This window comes from Armigeres subalbatus, chromosome 1 (genome assembly GCF_024139115.2).
Source record: "Armigeres subalbatus isolate Guangzhou_Male chromosome 1, GZ_Asu_2, whole genome shotgun sequence".
NCBI classification, from domain to species: Eukaryota; Metazoa; Arthropoda; class Insecta; order Diptera; family Culicidae; genus Armigeres; species Armigeres subalbatus.
Genome location: NC_085139.1, coordinates 117,404,540 through 117,425,306, shown reverse-complemented (window position 1 = coordinate 117,425,306; position 20,767 = coordinate 117,404,540). Strand labels below are relative to the sequence as shown.

Genomic DNA, 20,767 nt, shown 5'->3' with positions numbered 1-20,767 from the left:
TTATGTAGTGTATGCCAACGCCATCACTTAGTCAGATTGAGTTTTTATGTCGGGCAGCCTGCGTTGGCGGCGCTGAGGTGCGATTTAAATCTTTACACACGTTTTTACCGAAATTTTGTTCGAGCATCCATGTCTGTTCTCTGTGGGTAATCGGCGATTTAACAACATCGAAACAAGTTATCGACCTTGCTCGGGCAGTTACCCGCATGGAAGGATGTCTAAAAGCGAACAGGAATCTACCTCGAGAAGACGCAATCCACCTTAGTCAAGATTCATTTATACGTGGGCCCGTGTAATAGCACAGAGAACAGACATGGATGTTAGAACAAAATTTCGTTAAAAACCTACGGAAAAAGTTCCGAACTGTATGATAGATACATGTTTGGAAAATATTCAAAAAATTGAGATAAGCTTCCAGATATGTAATTCAGAACTTTTTCCGTAGCGTACATCAATCAGATTTTAATTACACTTTGTCTAGAATTTATTATAAGCATTTTAAAATGATCTCCCTATGCTGTGCTGTAGGATCTGTCAAAGTTAAAACCATCGTGTGTTTTCTTATTTTTACTTGGATTCGTCTATAGAGGTTCAGTTGTTTTGCCAGAAATTTTATTTGAGCCTCCATGTCTGTTCTGTATTTTTGTTGATTACTTTATTCGTTTTATTAGAGCCAGTATATCTGTTATCTACGCTTCGGTCAACATGCATTTGATCCAAACAACAAAAACCTCAATTGTAGGCACTTTCCATTCTAGCAACTACGAATGGTAGGGCTATATGGAGCCATGTTCAGCGCAAGGCGTCATAGTCATTAAATTTACTAACTTTAAACGTATTTTCGGTTTGTTATTAGAGTTAACCTTGGCCTTTTTCATAGTTTTACTACAATAGAAGACGAACATATAATCTAGATATTACTTACCATTATTTGGAGCCAACAAGGATCTATTCTTTCAAAAAACTATCCTTAATATTTAAATAATTCCTAAAATATTATTGGTTAGTTTATTTCCGTTCTTACGTTATTCTGAATGTAATATTCCTCTTCTTTGTTTGAATATTTTATTTTTTTATCTTTTATATGCAACTTCAAACGAAGCCGATGATACATATCTTTTTTTTTTTTTGTTGGAAAACAAAGAGCACTTACACTAGCTCAGATAATTGTTTTCCAAGTACTTACGTTCTGATAAGCGAGAATCAAGTTACATCGCACTCCCATTCTCTCCATTGTAACACCTTTGTCATATATTATGAAAACATTGGAAAATCGAAGATAACGATAATTGTTGTGTGCATTGTTGTTCCATATCGGAAACACACAGAAAAGCTATCTTATGCTCAAAAAAATCATTACGAAAACGTTCATTTTTGTTTTGTGTCTTAGGAGCAACTTGATAATACTGAAATATTGTTTTTTTATATCTCTCAAGATTCGGAAATTTTCGAATAACGTATTTATTTAACAAAGAAATGTTTGGCAGTCTATCCGTTGTATGTGATTAGTTTACTCTTGCGATAGTTGTTAGGAATAAAAATCATACAAGGAAAATGATTGGAGTATAAAAGCAGATCGAAGCTCTTCTTCCCTTCTCAAGTAAAAACTACTTCTCAGTTAGTTTCTATAACTAGATGGAGGAACTTATGTTTTCTGGTTAGTCTTTTTCTCGGTTGTGCCTTGTGCTGTGTTCCGTGGGAAGACATATATAAATGCAGTGAGGTTTTCCTTGCGCCTTGGAAAGTTGATTTCGACCGCTAATAAACAATCACGTTCCCTATACGATAAATAGGGTCCTTTTAATAAAGTCTGCTTTGCAAATACACGTTAAATTTGGTACAAAAAAATAGACCAACTACAAAAAACGATACTTCCAATATAAAAACAACATCACAACTAGAAAGTCACACATGGTTTGCTCATTTATCTCCCTCCCATGGTTAGAAATAAAAGTGTCTTGATTAGTTCTCAATGACTTTCGTGTAGAGAGAGATATTTAGGCTTATGTTCTGAGTGTAAGTATACGGCAATACAATTCTAAGTATTCTCATTTACAATGACATTGAGTAGCTGATTTCTCCAAGTAGACCATCATTTCGTATAATCGATCAGTTTTATCACGACAACAGAAAAAAATCGAATCTTTGAGAAGTTTTGTCGTTTGTCCTGCTAATATAAATATTTATATAAAAATTTCTTAAGCATGTTGAACGTGGTCTACTGCTCGTAAATTGAGCATCGACACGCACTTTTTACCTACTTATCAACGGAAGGATTCTAGAACCTAAAGAAAGTAAAGGATTTACGACTCGGTTTCAACCGGTGGCGTCGCGGAATCCACAGTCGTGTCGATTACCTTCTTAGATTTGATTTCCGCTACGATATCAGTCGAAGTGGCGGTGGTACTGCTATCGCTCTCATTGCTGTTGCCATTGCTGGTGGTGGTGGTGACTGCGGATGTGGATTCCTCAATATTACTAACGGATGTATCGTTTTCCTTATCACTATCGGCTTTCTCGTCGTGGTTACCATTCGTGTTTACTTTGGAATCTGCTTCACCGTTTTCTGGAACACGTGGTTCTTCCTTACCATTAACTTTTTCGGACGTACCGTTTTCAAGTGTGCCATTTTCTTTCACATCAGTTGTGCTTGTAGTCGAGACTTCTTCTGATGTCGTTTTACTTTCTTCCGATTTAACAACTTCAGTTGAAGTCTTCGATTCAGTCTTCGCTTCGGTTTCATTTGTGGTTGCAGAGTCTACCTCCATAGCTTCGTCTTGTTCTGATTCAGATTTCTCTACTTTTGATTGTGGCTTTTCTTCTGTGCTGATGTTTTCTTTCGTGGCATCGGATGGTTCTGCTTCCATAGCTACGTCTTCCTTAGCTTCAACGGCAACTTCTTCAGCAGGTCCAGCTGTAGTTGCTTCGATGCCTTTAGTTTCTTTCACTTCCTCCGAGGTGTCCATTTTCTCGTCTGTCTTTTCTTCGGAAGCTTTTGTAGGATCCGGCTTTGCAACTTCCGTGTCTAGTGGCTTTACTTCGTCAGTTTTGTTGGGCTCTTCTGTCTTCAATTCTTCTGGTATCACAACTTTCGTCTTTTTGTCTTCCTTCGACTCGACTTCATCCGTTTCCATCGCTTCTTCTGTTGATTTTACTTCTTCTGCTGGCTTCACTTCTTTTGCTGGTTTGACTTCTGGGGCTTGTTCGACTTCCTCAGAAGATTTGCATTTTTCCGCTGGTTTAACTTCTTCAGTTGGCTTCACTTTCCCAGCTTGTTTGGCCTCTTCTGTTGATTCCACCTCTTCTGCAGGTTCCTTCTCTTCTGTTGGTTTGGCCGCTTCTGTTGGCTTAACCTCTTTTGTTAGCTTGACATCTTCTGTTGGCTTGATTACTTCTGCAGACTTAACCTCTTCTGTTTGTTTTACCTCTTCTGTAGGTTTGACCGTTTCGGCTGGCTTAACCTCTTCTGTTAATTTTACCTCTTCTGTAGACTTGACCTCTTCCGTTGGTTTTACCACTTCAGTCGGTTTGATCTCTTCTGTTGATTTGACAGCTTCTACTGGCTTGACCTCATCTGTTGGCATCACCTCTTCTGTAGACTTGACCACTTCTGTTGGTTTGGCCACTTCTGCTGATTTGTCCTCTTCTGTCGATTTGACTGTTTCTGCTGGTTTGACCGCTTCTGTTGATTTGGCCTTTTCTGCTGACTTGACCTCTTCTGTTGGTTTGACTACTTCTGTTGACTTGATCTGTTCTGTCGGTTTGACTTCTTCCGTTGATTTGACTGCTTCTGTTGGCTTCACCTCTTCTGTGGGCTTGACCACTTCTGTTGGCTTCACCTCTTCTGTGGGCTTGACCACTTCTGTTGGCTTCACCTCTTCTGTGGGCTTGACCACTTTTGTTGGTTTGGCCACTTCTGCTGACTTGACCTCTTCTGTTGATTTGACTGCTTCTGCTGGTTTCACCTCTTCTGTTTGTTTCACCTTTTCTGTTGGTTTTACCTCATCTGTAGGTTTGGCAGCTTCTGTTGGCTTAATCTCTTCTGTTATCTTCACCTCTTCCATTGGCTTGATCTCTTCTGTTGGCTTCGCCTTTTCTGTTGGTTTGACCTGTTCTACTGGTTTAGTTTCTTCTGTTGTTTTGACTTCTTCTGTGTTCTTCATTTCTACGGCAGTATTGACCTCTTTCGTGAGCACAACTTCTTCTACCGTTTTACTTTCTTCCGTTGCCATCGGTTCCTCTGTCTTCTTGTTATCTTCCGTTATCTTTGCTGTTGATGCCTTTTCGAGTTCTCTCGCTGTGTTAACTTCTTCAACCTTCTTCACGTCAACTTCCTTATCGGTTTGTTTCTCATCAGCTATTTTAACGTTCTTTTTGGACTCCGACTTTTCAGAAACAGTATTCTTAATATCTTCTTCAGTTTTGTTGTTCTCCTTAACTTCATTGGACTCCTGCGGTTGAATTTCTTCAATACTCTCTGATGTTTTGTCCATTTCCTTTGCTTTTGTAGCTGCTACTTTGTTGTCCACTTCATCAGCCTTAACATCAATATGCTTTTCGGTTGGTTTTACTTCTGTTTTCGACTCCGCGGAAAGTTCTTCTGTTTCCTTCTCCATATCGTTAGTCGCAGCTTTTTTTTGAATTTTTTCATCAACAGCAGTCTGCTTCTCCACGGAATCGCTCTCAAATGGTGTAGTCTTTACCTCAGATTTGCTTTCTTCTTTTTTCTCGGCATTTGTAACTGATACCTCTTCAACAGTTTTAATTGGTGTATCCTTAGTTGTATCGATCTTTGCCGTTTCTGTAGAGGTCAGTTCGGTTTCGACAGTTTCAACTGGTTTTTCAACTGAAAACAAAAGAATGATATGAATATGTTATCAAATCCAACAGAGATCTGTAAATCCTAAAACCACAGACAAACAGACGTAACACTAGAGAAAATACCATCGAACATGACTTCAACGTTTAATTTGAATTTGATTGATTACGCAATTCACAACTAGAGGCGCTAGTGTCGTAATCCTTCGGGTTTGACATTTCACTCCAGCGCCTTCTGATGACGATGTCGTACGAAACATCGTTTCGTGTAACATGCTCGCAAGATGGTGGTAGATGAGTTGAGCTATGGATTTTTCAGAAAAATGTTCAAGCTGTTACGTCTGTTTGTCTGTGCTAAAACCATCCATAAGTTATGCCAAACACATTTTTTAGACACCTTACCAAATGGTTCATCACAAACAAACATAATGTTTTTTTGTTAAACAACTTGGCTGTGCATATGATACTAAATTTGCGAAAAAGAATCCACATTTATCAGAGGCGTCGCGTCCGCATGTGCAACCTGTGCACTGCACATGTGGCAATTTTATCCCCAACACTTAAACTTTTGACAGATTTCTTGTCTTTGGGAAGATTCATTAATTACGTAACGCAAAAATTGGACTTTTTCAACCCCCCCTCCCCCCTATGTCACACTTTTTGTATGAAGCTTCTGAAAATTTTGTATGGATCGTCACACTTCACTCAACCCCCCCTCCCCCCTCTAAGCGTTACGTAATTTGTGGACGTTCCCTTTCTAATCCAAACATATATTTGAATTATGTGCATTTGATAGATGTTTCATGCAAATTTGACTATTAGATACATAAACGGAAAATATGAATGTTTTTTTTTTATATGTGGCATGTGATGTGAGGAAACCAAATGCTGCGATGGAGGCGCGTTATATTTTTCTTTACGATACTGAACCGACCCTCCGACACCACATGTTGTATCAACACGGAACTTTCAGCCGAGAACGCTTTGTCATGCATCATACACGCATTATTTTGTATGTGTGGATCATCTGCTCTAACCGCAATCGGCGATGTATAGGTAGTCAAAGCGTTCTACGCTGGCAATGCACGGTTTGGTGCCTATCAGGTGCCTATCGAGAACCGCTTCAAACAGCGCATGCGCGATTCGGTGAAGAGAGAGCGATCGGAAAGAGAATAGTAAAGCGCGCTCATTTCTGCACCCTCAAAGCGTTCCATGACGAAAGTTCCGCTTTGAATAAGCACCGCGAAGCAAAAGCGCTTTTGATATTTGATTGGGATGGCCCGTTTACGTATCCACTAATCCTGGCGATAATGTACTGTCCGACAATACTAGCGCGACATTAGCTCAATTTAAACAGAAATTGTCATCTGCTAATAAGCGTTTGCAATAAAGGCTGTTTACAAATACGCTTATTATATTCAACATTGAAATATCCGACAATATTAACATAATGTAAACAGGCATTTAATCTTCTGATGAAAATCTATATTGTCGCCGAATTAGCAACATTTTCAAAGAAATTTATTTCTGAAGGTTTTTTTTTTCGAGAAATTGGCGAGGGGGACGTCAAATGTCAATGGTCCAAACAAATTTATGAGCTATTGTCCATGCTGATGGGCGGAAAACTGTTCGAAATCTACCCAGTTCAGATTATTGATCAAAGAAATAAATTGTAAATAGAATAATTATTAATTGAAAGGAGTTAAGGCTATGAACTTCATTGTTCTCTTTATTGTACAGACTTTATTTTTCTGATATGACATGCTATTACATGCTAATTTATTATTAGTAACTTTGCATGATTGATATATTCAAATATCCTTTTTTCTATTTAAAACTTCGTCTCATTTGCGAAATGACTCAAATTAGAATTGAAAGTCAGCTCAATAATTTCCGATATGTCTTATATGCCACATTGGAAACGATTCTGATGACAGTAATTTTTAATTTTACCACAGAGAACAGACACGGAGGCTCGAACAAAATTTTTTGAAAAACATGTGTAAACAAACACACCGAACCTCAACGCCATCGACGTCGACATTGCAACTCACAATCTCATTTTGACAACATGATGGCGCTGGTATGCTCTTGCGTGCATAACGACACTAGCGCACAGTGGCATTTTTTAATGACGCTAGCGCTGATTTGCACGGGATAACGGCGACATTCAAAAGTTATTCAAAATGAACAGTAAAAAATTATCACAACATGGCGAGTGCAGCTTCAACGTCTGTTCTCTGTGATTTTACGTACTATCACTTTTAAGCTCAGTTTAGTTTGAGTTAATTCAGAAAATAAGAAGTAGCTAATAACCAGTTAGATCACAGAGAACAGACGTTGAAGCTGCACTCGCCATGTTGTGATAACTTTTTACTGTTCATTTTGAATAACTTTTGAATGTCGCCGTTATCCCGTGCAAATCAGCGCTAGCGTCATTAAAAAATGCCACTGTGCGCTAGTGTCGTTATGCACGCAAGAGCATACCAGCGCCATCATGTTGTCAAAATGAGATTGTGAGTTGCAATGTCGACGTCGATGGCGTTGAGGTTCGGTGTGTTTGTTTACACATGTTTTTCAAAAAATTTTGTTCGAGCCTCCGTGTCTGTTCTCTGTGGTTAGATGCAACACAATAAACAAACATGTTGAGAAACGCGCTGAAAAATGACTCGTTTATCGTTTCTGGCCCCTTTTATGTGTTTTTCTCGAATTATTAAAATAGTGCACAGGTTGAAGAATTGGTCACGCGACGCCTCTGACATTTATGGGTAATGATTTATGGGTAAACGCTTTAACACAGACCAGGTGTTCGTACGTCAGGTAATGCCGAAATGCCTCGAAAACAACGTATCCACACATCATCTATTCATCGAATTCAAAGCCGCATATGATACAATCGATCGGGACCAGCTATGGCAGCTAATGCACGAAAACGGATTTCCGGATAAACTGATACGGTTGATGGATCGGGTGATGAGCGGAGTTCGAGTTTCAAGGGCATTCACGAGTCCCTCCGAAACGCGCAGAGGGTTACGGCAAGGTGATGAACTTTCATGTCTACTATTCAACATCGCTTTGGAGGGAGTATTACGAAGGGCAGGGATTGACAGGAATGGCACGATTTTTACGAAGTCCGTCCAGTTATTTGGTTTCGCTGACGACATAGATATTATGGCACGTACCTTTGAGAAAATGGAGGAAGCCGACATCAGACTGAAAAGTCATCCATCGTTCACACCGCGAAAATCAAATCGGAAGACTACGGTGGGCCGCGCACGTAGCCAGAATGTCGGACAGTAATCCGGTGAAAATGGTTCTCGACAACGATCCGAGGGGAACAAGAAGGCAAGTGCACAGCGATCAAGTGGAGGACAATTTGCGTACCCTCCGCAGACTGCGTGGTTGGCGACGTGCAGTCATGGACCGAGCTGAATGGAGAAGACTTTTATGCGCTCCACAGGCTACTTTGGCCTTAGTATGATAATAAATAAAAAAACAATATCTTGGAGGGACTCGAACGCTAAATCTCCTTACAACAAGATCACTTATAGGTCACGTTGAATCAACTACGCACGCATCGCATCAATATGAAAGCTAGGTCAAAAAACAACAAATAATTTTTAGATTTTTTGTACCCACGACTTGTTTTACAGTTCTAAACAATCAAAGAGATTTCATTGTACCTCCATACTAAATTCTAGCTGTATAATTTCAATTTCTTCAAGACTGTTCTCCACCTTGTGTGTGGAAGAAACATTGAAAACTCACGATATCGAATAGCAGATGTTACTAGTGTATATGCAATATTACATTGATACAGACACGCAGCAACACCACCTGTTGCCTGATAATGAAAATATTGCAATTACAGGCCTGGTAGCGATGAATGCCATTCAAAATAGTGACTTAGTGATCAACGATGACTAAAAAAGTGACCAAATAGTGACTTTTAGTTTCAGTAAAAGAAAAAAAAAAAAAAAAAAAAAAAAAAAAAAAAAAAAAAAAATTTCAGTAAAAGTGACCAAATAGTGACTTTTGTATAAAGTTTATAACCAGATAGTGAGCTACAAGTTGCATTAACTTTGTCACGGTGTAATTCGTAGACTAAAAACTATGTAGCGATACTCATCTTCTTCTTCATTGGTATTACATCCCCCACTGGGACATTGCCGCCTCGCAGCTTAGTGTTCATTAAGCACTTCCACAGTTATTAACCGCGAGGTTTCTAAGCCAAGTTACCATTTCTGCATTCGTATATCATGAGGCTAGCACGATGATACTTTTATGCCCCAGGGAAGTCGAGACAATTTCCAAGCCGAAAATTGCCTAGACCGGCACCGGGAATCGAACCCAGCCACCCTCAGCATGATCTTGCTTTGTAGCCGCGCATCATACCGCACGGCTAAGGAGGGCCCCTGTAGCGATACTCATATTTATCCTTAATCCTTATCTAGAATGCTATCAGAAATCAAGAAAAAATAAAAATTCAAAAAAAAATTAAAAGCATGAAGATTACTACCACAGACAAACAGACGTAACACTAGAGAAATAACCATCGACCATGACTTCAACGTTTAATTTGAATTTGATTGATTACGCAATTCACAACTAGAGGCGCTAGTGTCGTAATCCTTCGGGTTTGACATTTCACTCCAGCGCCTTCTGATGACGATGTCGTACGAAACATCGTTTCGTGTAACATGCTCGCAAGATGGTGGTAGATGAGTTGAGCTATGGATTTTTCAGAAAAATGTTCAAGCTGTTACGTCTGTTTGTCTGTGTTACTACTACGCCTATCTTCACGGTAACCAGGAAAAGGATGGAACTTAGTAAGAGGTCATCGCCTTAGCGACACCCTCATAAGTACCACGGAGTTGGATATTGGGGAAGGTATTCGTTGGTTAAACCAGAAGCTTGCAGTTTGACCACGATAAATCATATTTAGTCACATCACAAAAAAGTATATATCAGCCGTCACGGAAACAGGTAGTGAGTTACAAGTTAATAATTTCAGCAACGATTTTGAAGCAATTACAGCATTGTGGTAATAATATTTAACATAATAATATGAGCTCGAAGTTTTCCGTGAAACTGCAAAAACAATGATCTAATTGATTCCTAGACAGAGAATTATTTGAACTCACAAAGCTTATAAATCTTTAGTAGTTAAAAAACTTAAAAAAAATTAAAATAATGAAGAAATTTTTTAAATACGATTGTTCCAGCAACAGATACCTAGATTTTTTTCATTAACAATAGGAGCTGAAAGTGTGTAAAGAAGTTGACAATGCAATACGTGTCTCCATGCACGGCCCATACCAAAATACTGATTCGCCGATGCGTGGTGCGTTGTTCCCTAAGAGCTGCCAACTAAAAGGCGGTTTGCCTCATGAGTTTTCCGGCAACGTAACATATCCTTTTTTAATGTTTTTATCAATATAAGGCCGATACAAATATTTAAAAACTATTTTGTCTCCCTCCCCCTCGGATTTTTTTGCCAAAAAATAATAATTGAGGGGGCAACAAAACAAAATTTGGATAATTTTGAGGATTTTCAAAACATTCTTTAACAAATCCGAGGAGTTCATTTATTTTTTTTATTTTAATAGTTGCTACTGCAATGTACATGATTTCATAGGGTACACCGAAAACAACGATTCTGTTGATGGTTTAGGGTGGAACTCGTTTCTGAGCTCCAAAATACTTTAAGTTTAAGAATCTTTATCGATTAATATTTCAACGAATTTAACATTTCTGTTTCTCGCATACAAGGTCTAACTTAACTGATTTTTTGTTTGCAATACAAAAATTTTTGTTTAATATTAGATATTTGATTTACGGGTTGTGGCTTCGTGCAGTAAAAAAATCGTGTTTATGGACCTTGTTATTTGAGGAAAATTTCTGATTGATTTTTGCCTAACCATTCATTTAAGTTTCTAAGCATATCGTGACACATGTGACTGCTATCTATGCTTCCAACATACGTTTACAAAACTGGGACTATATACAAATACTTTTATGTGCATAATATGCTAGAACACGAATTTCCAAAATTTATTTTTTGTCTATGAGTCTATGACCTTTTGTGCTTGGTCCGCAACTCGATTTTGCAAAATTTTTGTCATCCCTTTTTGGGTGTACATTTTTGTCATCCCATTTTGGATGTACACTTGGCGCTTTTAGCATAATACTTTAAATTTATACATTGCTACAAGATTTACATTTGATTCGGTTGATAATAAAAATAGGTAGAGTAGAGTGGGGCAAGAGTACGCACTTAGTTTTCAATCGACCATGTAGCCCTTATGAAGCAAGCTTCTGCATATCAAATCAATGTCGACGATTCGTACACTCTTCCTCTACGTTACCCAGTGGAAAAAATATTGAAATTCTTGTAATTCGTTTTAGTAGAACTCTTATTGCAAGACACGTGAGAAACGCACTTTTACCCCACCGGTGGGGTAAGAGTGCGCATCGGGTGGGGTAAGAGTACGCATTTTCTCAATCATGTGTTTCAAATATATATTAACACAAATAAGAATAAATAACATTTAATTGATGTTTATTGAAAGTATATTTTTATTTATTTATCATCAGACTAAGGCCGGAGTGGCCTGTGCTGCACATAAAAGACTTCTCCATTCGGCTCGGTTCAAGGCTGCACTTCGCCAACCACGCAGTCTGCGGAGGGTCCGCAAGTCGTCCTCCACCTGATCGATCCACCTTGCCCGCTGTGCACCTCGCCTTCTTGTTCCCGTCGGATCGTTGTCGAGAACCATTTTCACCGGATTACTGTCCGACATTCTGGCTACGTGCCCGGCCCACCGCAGTCGTCCGATTTTGCGGTGTGAACGATGGATGGTTCTCCCAACAGCTGATGCAACTCGTGGTTCATTCGCCTCCTCCACGTACCGTCCGCCATCTGCACCCCACCATAGATGGTACGCAACACTTTCCTTTCGAAAACTCCCAGTGCGCGTTGGTCCTCCACGAGCATCGTCCAGGTCTCGTGTCCGTAGAGAACTACCGGTCTTATAAGCGTTTTGTAGATAGTCAGTTTGGTACGGCGGCGAACTCTATTCGATCGGAGCGTCTTGCGGAGTCCAAAGTACGTACGATTTCCAGCCACTATGCGTCTCCGAATTTCTCTGCTGGTATCGTTATCGGCGGTCACCAGTGAGCCCAAGTACACGAATTCTTCAACCACCTCGATTTCGTCACCACCGATAGAAACTCGTGGTGGGTGGCTCACATTGACCTCTCTTGAGCCTCTTCCTATCATGTACTTCGTCTTCGACGTGTTGATGACTAGTCCAATCCGTTTAGCTTCGCTTTTCAGTCTGATGTAGGCTTCCTCCATCCTCTCAAAGTTACGTGCCATGATATCAATGTCGTCGGCGAAGCCAAATAACTGGACGGACTTCGTGAAAATCGTACCACTCGTGTCAATCCCTGCCCTTCGTATTACTCCCTCCAAAGCGATGTTGAATAGCAGACACGAAAGACCATCACCTTGCCGTAACCCTCTACGGGTTTCGAAGGGACTCTAGAATGCCCCTGAAACTCGAACTACGCACATCACCCGATCCATCGTCGCCTTGATCAACCGTATCAGTTTATCCGGAAATCCGTTTTCGTGCATTAGCTGCCATAGCTGGTCCCGATCGATTGTATCATATGCGGCTTTGAAGTCGATAAATAGATGATGTGTGGGCACGTTGTATTCGCGGCATTTCTGCAATACCTGACGTATGGCGAACACCTGGTCTATGGTAGAGCGTTCACCCATAAATCCCGCCTGGTACTGCCCCACGAACTCTCTTGCAATTGGTGTTAGTCGACGGCATAAAATTTGGGAGAGTACCTTGTAGGCGGCGTTCAGCAATGTGATTGCGCGGTAGTTGCTACAATCCAGCTTATCGCCCTTTTGTAGATGGGACACACGACACCTTCCATCCACTCCTGCGGCAGAACCTCATCCTCCCAAACCTTGGTAATCACCCAGTGCAGCGCTCTAGCCAGTGCTTCACCACCGTGTTTAAACAGCTCTCCTGGTAGTTGGTCAACTCCAGGGGCTTTGTTGTTTTTCAGCCGGCCGATCTCCTCCTGGATTTCCTGGAGATTCGGAGCTGGAAGTCGCATGTCCTGCGCGCGTGCTCCTAGGTTCATTACCATACCGCCACCGTTGTCTGCCATATCGCCATTCAGGTGCTCTTCGTAGTGCTGCCGCCACCTTTGGATCACCTCACGCTCGTTTGTAAGAAGGTTCCCGTTTATGTCCTTACACATATCGGGCTGTGGCACGTGGCCCTTACGTGAACGGTTTAACTTCTCATAGAACTTTCGTGCGTTATTAGCGCTGTACAGTTCGTCCGTCTCTTCACGGTCTCGATCTTCCTGCTGGCCTGCTCCTCCGGAAAATCGAGTTTTGTCTGTTCCGCGCCCGTTTGTATCGTGCCTCGTTGGCCCTCGTGCGGTGTTGCAGCAATCTCATCCATGCTGCATTCTTCTCCTCAACTAACTGCTCACATTCGCCGTCATACCAGTCGTTTCTCTGATCCGGAGCCACCGTGCCTAGTGCAGCGGTTGCGGTGCTTCCAATGGCGGATCGAATATCTCTCCAGCCATCTTCAAGAGATGCTGCGCCTAGTATATTATGGAATGTTTAAAGATTACGTAACTCTGAAAGGGGGAGGGGGTCCTAGAAAAGTGTACTTTCTCATGAAAAAACATTGTTTTAATTATATATATAAAAAGCTATAGAGGTAAAAATATAGCCAGTTTCGCGTGGCGTAAACAAAGGAATTTTTCTTAAAGAAAGTTCTCTAATTACGTATTGCAAAATTTGACCATTTCATCACCTCTAACTCCTATCTTACCCTTTTTATATGAATCCTCTAAAAATGATTTGAATCGTTATACATCTCGCAACCCCTCCCAGCTCAGCGTTGCGTAATTTATGGATGTTTCTTTCGATTAAATGATTATCATTTAGATGAAATTATGTTTTCAGACTATGTGTAGGTGTAAAACAATACCTAATACAATTTAATTATTTTGCTTCAGTGCTTTGTTCGTGCTTTCCAACACCACATTATGTCAACTTATCCTTAAAAGGAGAACTTTTGATAATTTCCGATTTCTGTTCCTTTTTTCTTTGTTGTGGGTCTTTACGCTTTGGAAGTAGTCTTATTTCGACCGGAAATATGGGTTTGATATCAGAACTTAAAGGTTCACATGCGTACTCTTGCCCCACCCATTCTTGCGTACTTTTACCCCACAGCCCCACAATTTATTCAATTAATGGTTTTGACCTCCTGGAAAACCAACCGAATTAATGTTCTGCACCATAAAGTACTCTAAATAATAGGCTATCGAAATGGTATAATGTTTACCTGATCGAACGTATATAAGGTAATGGAATACTAGTTGCGGCAATATAATTATTTTTAGCAAAATTACCAAAAAATTGATTAACTCCATATCTCCCTTGTTGTTTGCTCAAATCGCTTACAATTACACATGACAATAGTTGGTCAGAATACCTATCAAACTGATGCAGTGCTGCTAGTTTATCTTTTTCTATAACTTCACAAAATCGAAAACGTACTCTTACCCCACGCGCACTCTTGCCCTACTCTACTCTACAAATGATTTTTATTTTGATCTTTTTCCAATAGGCGGTGCCAAAATAGTGACTTTAGTGACCATTTTCCGAAAAAATAGTGACTTAAGTGACTTTTCGATGCAAATAGTGACTTTTTAGTGACTAGCCTCGAAATAGTGCCCAAGTCACTAAAAAGTGACTCGCTACCAGGCCTGCAATAATACCATCAGGTGCAGTAGCTGTTGTTAAAATGTTTTGAAGTGGCCTCAAGCGGAATTTTGGCTAGAATACAACTAATCACCTAATCAAGAAACGGAAAACCAAATCGACCACGTTCTAATCGACGGTAAATTTTTCTCCGACATCACAAACATCCGCATTTACCGCAGTGCGAATAGGATTGAAGCCGACCACTGTGTACAACACGCGTCGGAGTTGTTCGCTGCGGCTAAACATTGGGCGGTTACAAGACAGTAAACTATCGCAAAACTACGCGCAGCAGCTGGAGGTGGCACTCCCGAAGAAAGAAGAGCTAGGCGCAGCTTCTCTTGAAGAAGGCTGGAGATATATTCAATGCGCCATTGGAATCACCGCAACTGCGACACTAGGCAAATGTGAACAGTTAGTGGAATAGACGAATCCAAGTAAAAATAAGAAGAAGACACACGACGGTGTTAACTTTGACAGATCCTACAGCTCAGCATAGGGAGATCATTTTAAAATGGTTATAATAAATTCTAGACAAAATGTAAATAAAATCTGATTGATGTATGATACGGAAAAAGTTTCGAACTGTATGATAGATACATTTTTGCAAAATATTCAAAAAATTGAGATAAGCTTTCAGATATGTAATTCAGAACTTTTTCCGAACCGTACATCAATCAGATTTTAATTACATTTTGTCTAGAATTTATTATAACCATTTTAAAATGATCTCCCTATGCTGAGCTGTAGGATCTGTCAAAGTTAACACCGTCGTGTGTCTTCTTCTTATTTTTACTTGGATTCGTCTATAGAAGAATGAAGCATGGGCGAGACTGCTGCAACACCACATGAAGATGAACGAGGCACGATACAAACGGCGCGGAACAGAAAAAAAATCTACATATTTCCAAAAAAAAAAAAGCACCAGACGGAAGATCGAGAAGTGAGTGTATAATCCACTTTTATGTAGCTTCATATAAAAGCTTTATGATTATTTCAAACTAAAACGTGACTTTTTGGTAAACATGCCTACAAAACAACAATCATTAATTAAAGTCATTTTAGGCTTGAATGCCAAAAATGTCCTCAATCCAATCGCAGGATATCAAGATTTTGTTCCTCAAACATTACCACTTTATATAAAAAGCAGCCGATGCTTTATAATGATTTCCGGGGCTGTTTTATAAAGAGGCGTAACTTTATGTACAAAGGTGTTAAAAATGTTTTGTTGAAAGAAGGTGTCTAAAAGACTTACTGTTAATAATGTATCGTCCCTATTCAAACATTAAAATATTAAAATCCTACCTTCATTTTCTTCCGCCTTGGTGACGTCATTTTTAGTGGATTCTATGGGTTTTTCTTCGGTAGCCTGCTGTTCCTTCTTTTCAGTTGCGGTTCCATCCTTCTCATCCACATCCATCTTCGGTTCCTCGACCTTTGCTTTCTTGGCTGGTGGTGCAGCTTCATCTTCTGCGTCGCTATCCTTGGCGTCTTCAGCCTTCTGCTTCTTAATTTCCGCCCCCTTTTTGTCATCGTTACCCGTTGCGGGTTCCTCCTTCTGTTTGGCATCCTCGTTGGAGTCAGTTTTACTGACTTCATCATCCGCTTTCAGCTTCTCCTTGGGAGATTCTTCAGTTTCAGTCTTATCGGTTACTTTTTCAGTTTCTGTATCAGCTGCCGTGGTGGCAGTTGTGGATGGTTGGGCGGCATCGGTCATTTCGGTGTCAACGTCCATCGCCTCCGCGTCACCACCAGCAGGCTTACCATTGGTTTTCGTAGAGGGAGCGGGTTCTTCCACCTTAATCGCCGTTGCGTCACCGTTCTGTTTTGCAGCGTCGTCAACATCGCTACCGTTTTGGTCAACCTTGACTACCTTCGAAGGGGGCTGTTTAAAAACGTATGAGAAAATAAAGCATATGAGAAAATTTGCCAGTTGAAATTTATATAGAAATAAAATTATAAATTACAATACTACCCACTGATTGTGGGTTTGCGCTAGAGGTGGCATTCGATGGGTTTATGGCTTGGCTTGTGAAAGCTACCAGAAACGACGATAGGTGGCGATGGCTTCTAGTAATTTAGCCAAGACAAAAACCAACTACAAAAGAGAACAAGAAAAAAGAGAGGAAACATGATGGCATAGCGAGAGAGGGATGGAGAGGGAGAAAAGAGAGCGCTCATATAGATGGGATTTGAAATAAACTGGTATGGAAACGTCCGCATTGCATTCTCCTTTGATTAATTCTTTCGGATGTTGTGCGTCAGGATCGTTGTCTGGAGAATAGACGCATGATTCCTGTATTATGATTTTCAGACAACTTGTAACATACAGCACCTTGCTAGAATCACACTGTCTGTCGCTTATATTGGAATATAATAATGATAATAGCAAGCCGTGATAATTCAGCTGTAATGACTTTTTTGGAGCATACTTTGAACTCCCTTGTTTTCCATTTACAATCCTATAAACTATGTCCACTTTAGAATTTATGAAGTTATTGCTAGCCAAAAGGTGTTCCAACAAAGTAATGTCAGCTTGCATATCCACTCTTGTATTATTCTTGTTGATAGTTGATTGCCGTTTTCGTTAATAGGTCACATGTTTGAGAGCAGTAGTTGCACACTAGGTGTGATCATCGATATCAGTCATTATCATCAAAGTAACTCAAAATATCGCACAGATACGCTTACTAACGTTGGCTGATATTTCGAGTATTTTGATGAAATTTATTTGATAGCATATGCGACCATAATTTGATCCTTAACTATTTATTTGTGTTCTTGCATTAGTTGTTGTCTCCTGTGCTGACAACGACTGTTATTATTTCTCTATGAAAAGCGGTCAACATCATGTGTGTTATCTCATACACGATAGCGGTAAAAATCTCGAAATGATAGAAAATATGACATTGATGGTGATGGTAGCCAACGGCTGTTATCGTACATAAAGCAACGATTATGGACATGAACAACATAAAGTACATTTTCTTTTAGTTTCAATATGTGTAATCCATTTCCGTCCTAGTTAAAGCTAAATAATAAAGAACCAAAAAGTATATCGTTTGACAAAGCCTTCATTGGTGAGAAGTTCATCATACAACAATCGCCGAACAACGTGGAAACGTACATACTCACGAAAAGAGAGAGAGGAAACGCAAGAGGTGTGGGAGATTCGCCGCAAAATTTTGACATACGACAGTTTGTCACAACAAAGAAAAGAGGTTTCGTGCACCTGGCAAGTAATATACGATCGAGTCAAATACGAATAGCGCAATAGAAGAATGAGGATTGGGCAACCGAAATTTTGAATAAACACGACCGATTGTATTGTTTGTTGTACAATTTTTCCGATGCATCGATCGGGATTGCTCTTTAGCTGTCGTGTTTCCAGCTGCTTCTCTGACGTCTTAAAGTTACTTTATTCATTCCACACCTTCAGCTGCTGAGCATCCGCGGTCGATCCATCGGAAGTTTTCCTTTTATTTTCTCTTTTCTCTTCATTGTTTCATGTAGTGATCCAGGAGTGAACAAATACTTTCAAAAGGCTTCCAAACACTCACTTCTTGGCCTTTATGATTCTCCAGAGTGAACATTACCGAAGCGGTTCAAGTAACATCAGTCTGTCAAATCTGTATAATACTAAGTACAATCAATTTGCTGCTGCATTCTTGTGTGATAGATTTTATTGTTATCCAGTGATAATACTTTTTTGTTTTATTTCTTTCTATTCATTCACACGTCTAATAATTACATTAAATGTAGTTGTACTAGGTTGGGAGACTCTTCCCCTTTGTTTCACTAAACTTTAATTTTGATCTCTAATAGGAATAATTCACTTCTGCTTTGAATCTGATACTGGACAGGTATCATGTGTGGTTATATTCTAAAATGATCGTTGTAAAACGGTTTGTAGCAAGATTCGATATCACAAAAATAAGCATGAGAAAAAAAAACCTAAGCATAATAATCAGGTGGATTCGATATTGACACTCAAAAACGAATATCAAGGTTGTGATCTGCGATTTTCAGTCCAGTTCAACGTCAAATGTTGTTCAGCGTCTTATCTTCTATAGAGATGATTCATGTTTCATGGGGGATCTTACTCTGCTATTAAGAAATTCAATTTCTGATGACCGAATTAACTATGTCAAAACTTTCTCAGATACAGATACCATCTAATGCAGTAAAAATACTAGTACCACATACATTATCAGTTAAGAGTGTGTTTGTCTAACTTTTCACTTGTGTATGATTACGATCTCGTCAATGTGTTTGTAAATGTGTGTGTGTGATAGATAAATGAAAAGAAAAATGTAAAGTTATTTAACGCTTATTAGGATATACCTGAGCTTCGTCGTCTTGGGCAGTTTCGTCAATTTTGCGCTTGCTGGCTCCGTTTTCAGCATCAGCACCATTTTCGGTTTGCGCGGCAGCGGTTTCTTTTTCGGCTTCTTTTTCCGAATCGGCAGCAACCTTTTCCTTCGATTCGGTTACAGTCTCCTCCTTCTCAGTGCCGTTTTCGGTTTCGGTCGTTTTAACCGATTCGAGAGGGAGATCCGTGAAGGATGAGATGACTGTGAATTCTTTTCGGTCATCCTCTGATAGCTCGGCGTTGCCGGGTCTATCTAGCACAACCACGTTCAAACCAGCTTCCTTGGCGGCTTTAGCCTCTGTTATAAGTTGAAGAAAAAGCAAACGCGAAACACCAAATTATTAGACGTTTTAAAGAGAGGTGTGCTGAAAGTCGAACAAAATCTGCAGTCCGTAGATCCCAGGATCCTAGGAGAACGTAACTTACCGCCTACAACGTCGGTCAAAAAGAGAGCTTCTTCGCCTGTTGCCTCAATGTTCTTGAGAATGGCTTCATAGCTGTTCTTCTCCTGCTTGGCGCCGATTTTGGTGTCATAGTATCCGGAAACATACTTTACCAGATCACCCTGTTCGCTGTGCTCAAACAGCAGCTTCTGTGCGTCGACGCTTCCGCTCGAGTAAATGTATACCTTGTGACCACCTTCGTTCCACTGTTCCAAAGCTTTCTTCACATCTTCGTAAACGCTATATAGGGAAAGGGGATTTTGTTGTTCGAGTTTACACGCTCTAGGACATCTTGTAATTATTCTAAGAGATCGGGCGTTAAAGATTGTCCGATATACGGAGCAAACATTTTCACTACCAATGTAAAATAAAGGGGAATAATAATGACAATAACTTACTGTCCCTTGATGGTTCCGTCTTTGTAACCCTTGGCCCAGACTAGTCCCTGCAGAGTTTTCAAAGCACCGGTTTTGCGATCCTTAGACATCTGCCATTCGACGTTCTTGACTACGTCTGGAATGATGTCTTCGGAGTCCTGAAAGTGAAGAAACAAAAAAAAATTGTTTAAAATGACGATGCTAGGTTGTTGAAAGAAGCTTCGTCTCCGCGTCTCCTATCCGAGCCCAACCTGGGGATCTCATTTGTTGTGTATAACAAGATAAGAGGAAATACAAGTTTAAACACGATAGACCGTTTAGGAGACAATTGGCGAAAATATTTGAGTGATCCATTTCAGGTACGTTCAGCCGACTTTGTAGCGGGATCACACGTGTGATTCATTCATCATCGGTTGTAGCTTTTCGGGGGGTCGCTACCGGCGGAGATGCCCAGGGATCAAGAAAAAGTTGTTCCTGGTGGTGCGAATATGGAGATACCTTGAACCCTGGAATGGTTTGGAGCTTCGGCCTGAAGAGCCGACACTGCACTGGCTAAATCGGTAAACACTAAGATGGGTTGTTCCAAGGTGCACTTGGCTGCGATACCGATGGCTGGATTGGCTGAATACCGATGGTATCCACGTCCGGTTGACAGCCCTTGAGAAATCCAGTAAGATTAATTCCGTGTGCAGTCCCCTGTGAGTAGGTCTTACGGAGGACATCGCCCACCGAGTCTAGGCAATTTTCGGATTGGAAATGAAATTGGAAATTGTCTCGACTTCCCTGGGCATAAAAGTATCATCGTGTTAGCCTCATGATATACGAATGCAAAAATGGTAACTTGGCTTAGAAACCTCGCAGTTAATAACTGTGGAAGCGCTTAATGAACACTAAGCTGCGAGGCGGCTCTGTCCCAGTGTGGAGATGTAATGCCAATAAGAAG

General features: G+C 40.3%; 1 protein-coding gene across 1 annotated transcript in view; it reads right to left on the bottom strand.

Annotated features, from left to right (window-relative positions):
- Positions 1 to 976: 976 nt before the first annotated feature.
- LOC134204997 (enolase-phosphatase E1-like) overlaps positions 977 to 20,767 on the bottom strand; it is a 49,988-nt gene continuing 30,197 nt past the window's right edge. The window contains exons 3-7 of the mRNA XM_062679847.1: positions 19,846 to 19,982; positions 19,431 to 19,687; positions 18,977 to 19,302; positions 15,938 to 16,517; positions 977 to 4,846 (exon numbers count right to left, since the gene is read on the bottom strand). Of these exons, the coding sequence (XP_062535831.1) occupies positions 2,304 to 4,846; positions 15,938 to 16,517; positions 18,977 to 19,302; positions 19,431 to 19,687; positions 19,846 to 19,982 (3,843 nt within the window). The 3' untranslated portion in view covers positions 977 to 2,303. The remainder of the gene's footprint in view (positions 4,847 to 15,937; positions 16,518 to 18,976; positions 19,303 to 19,430; positions 19,688 to 19,845; positions 19,983 to 20,767) is intronic.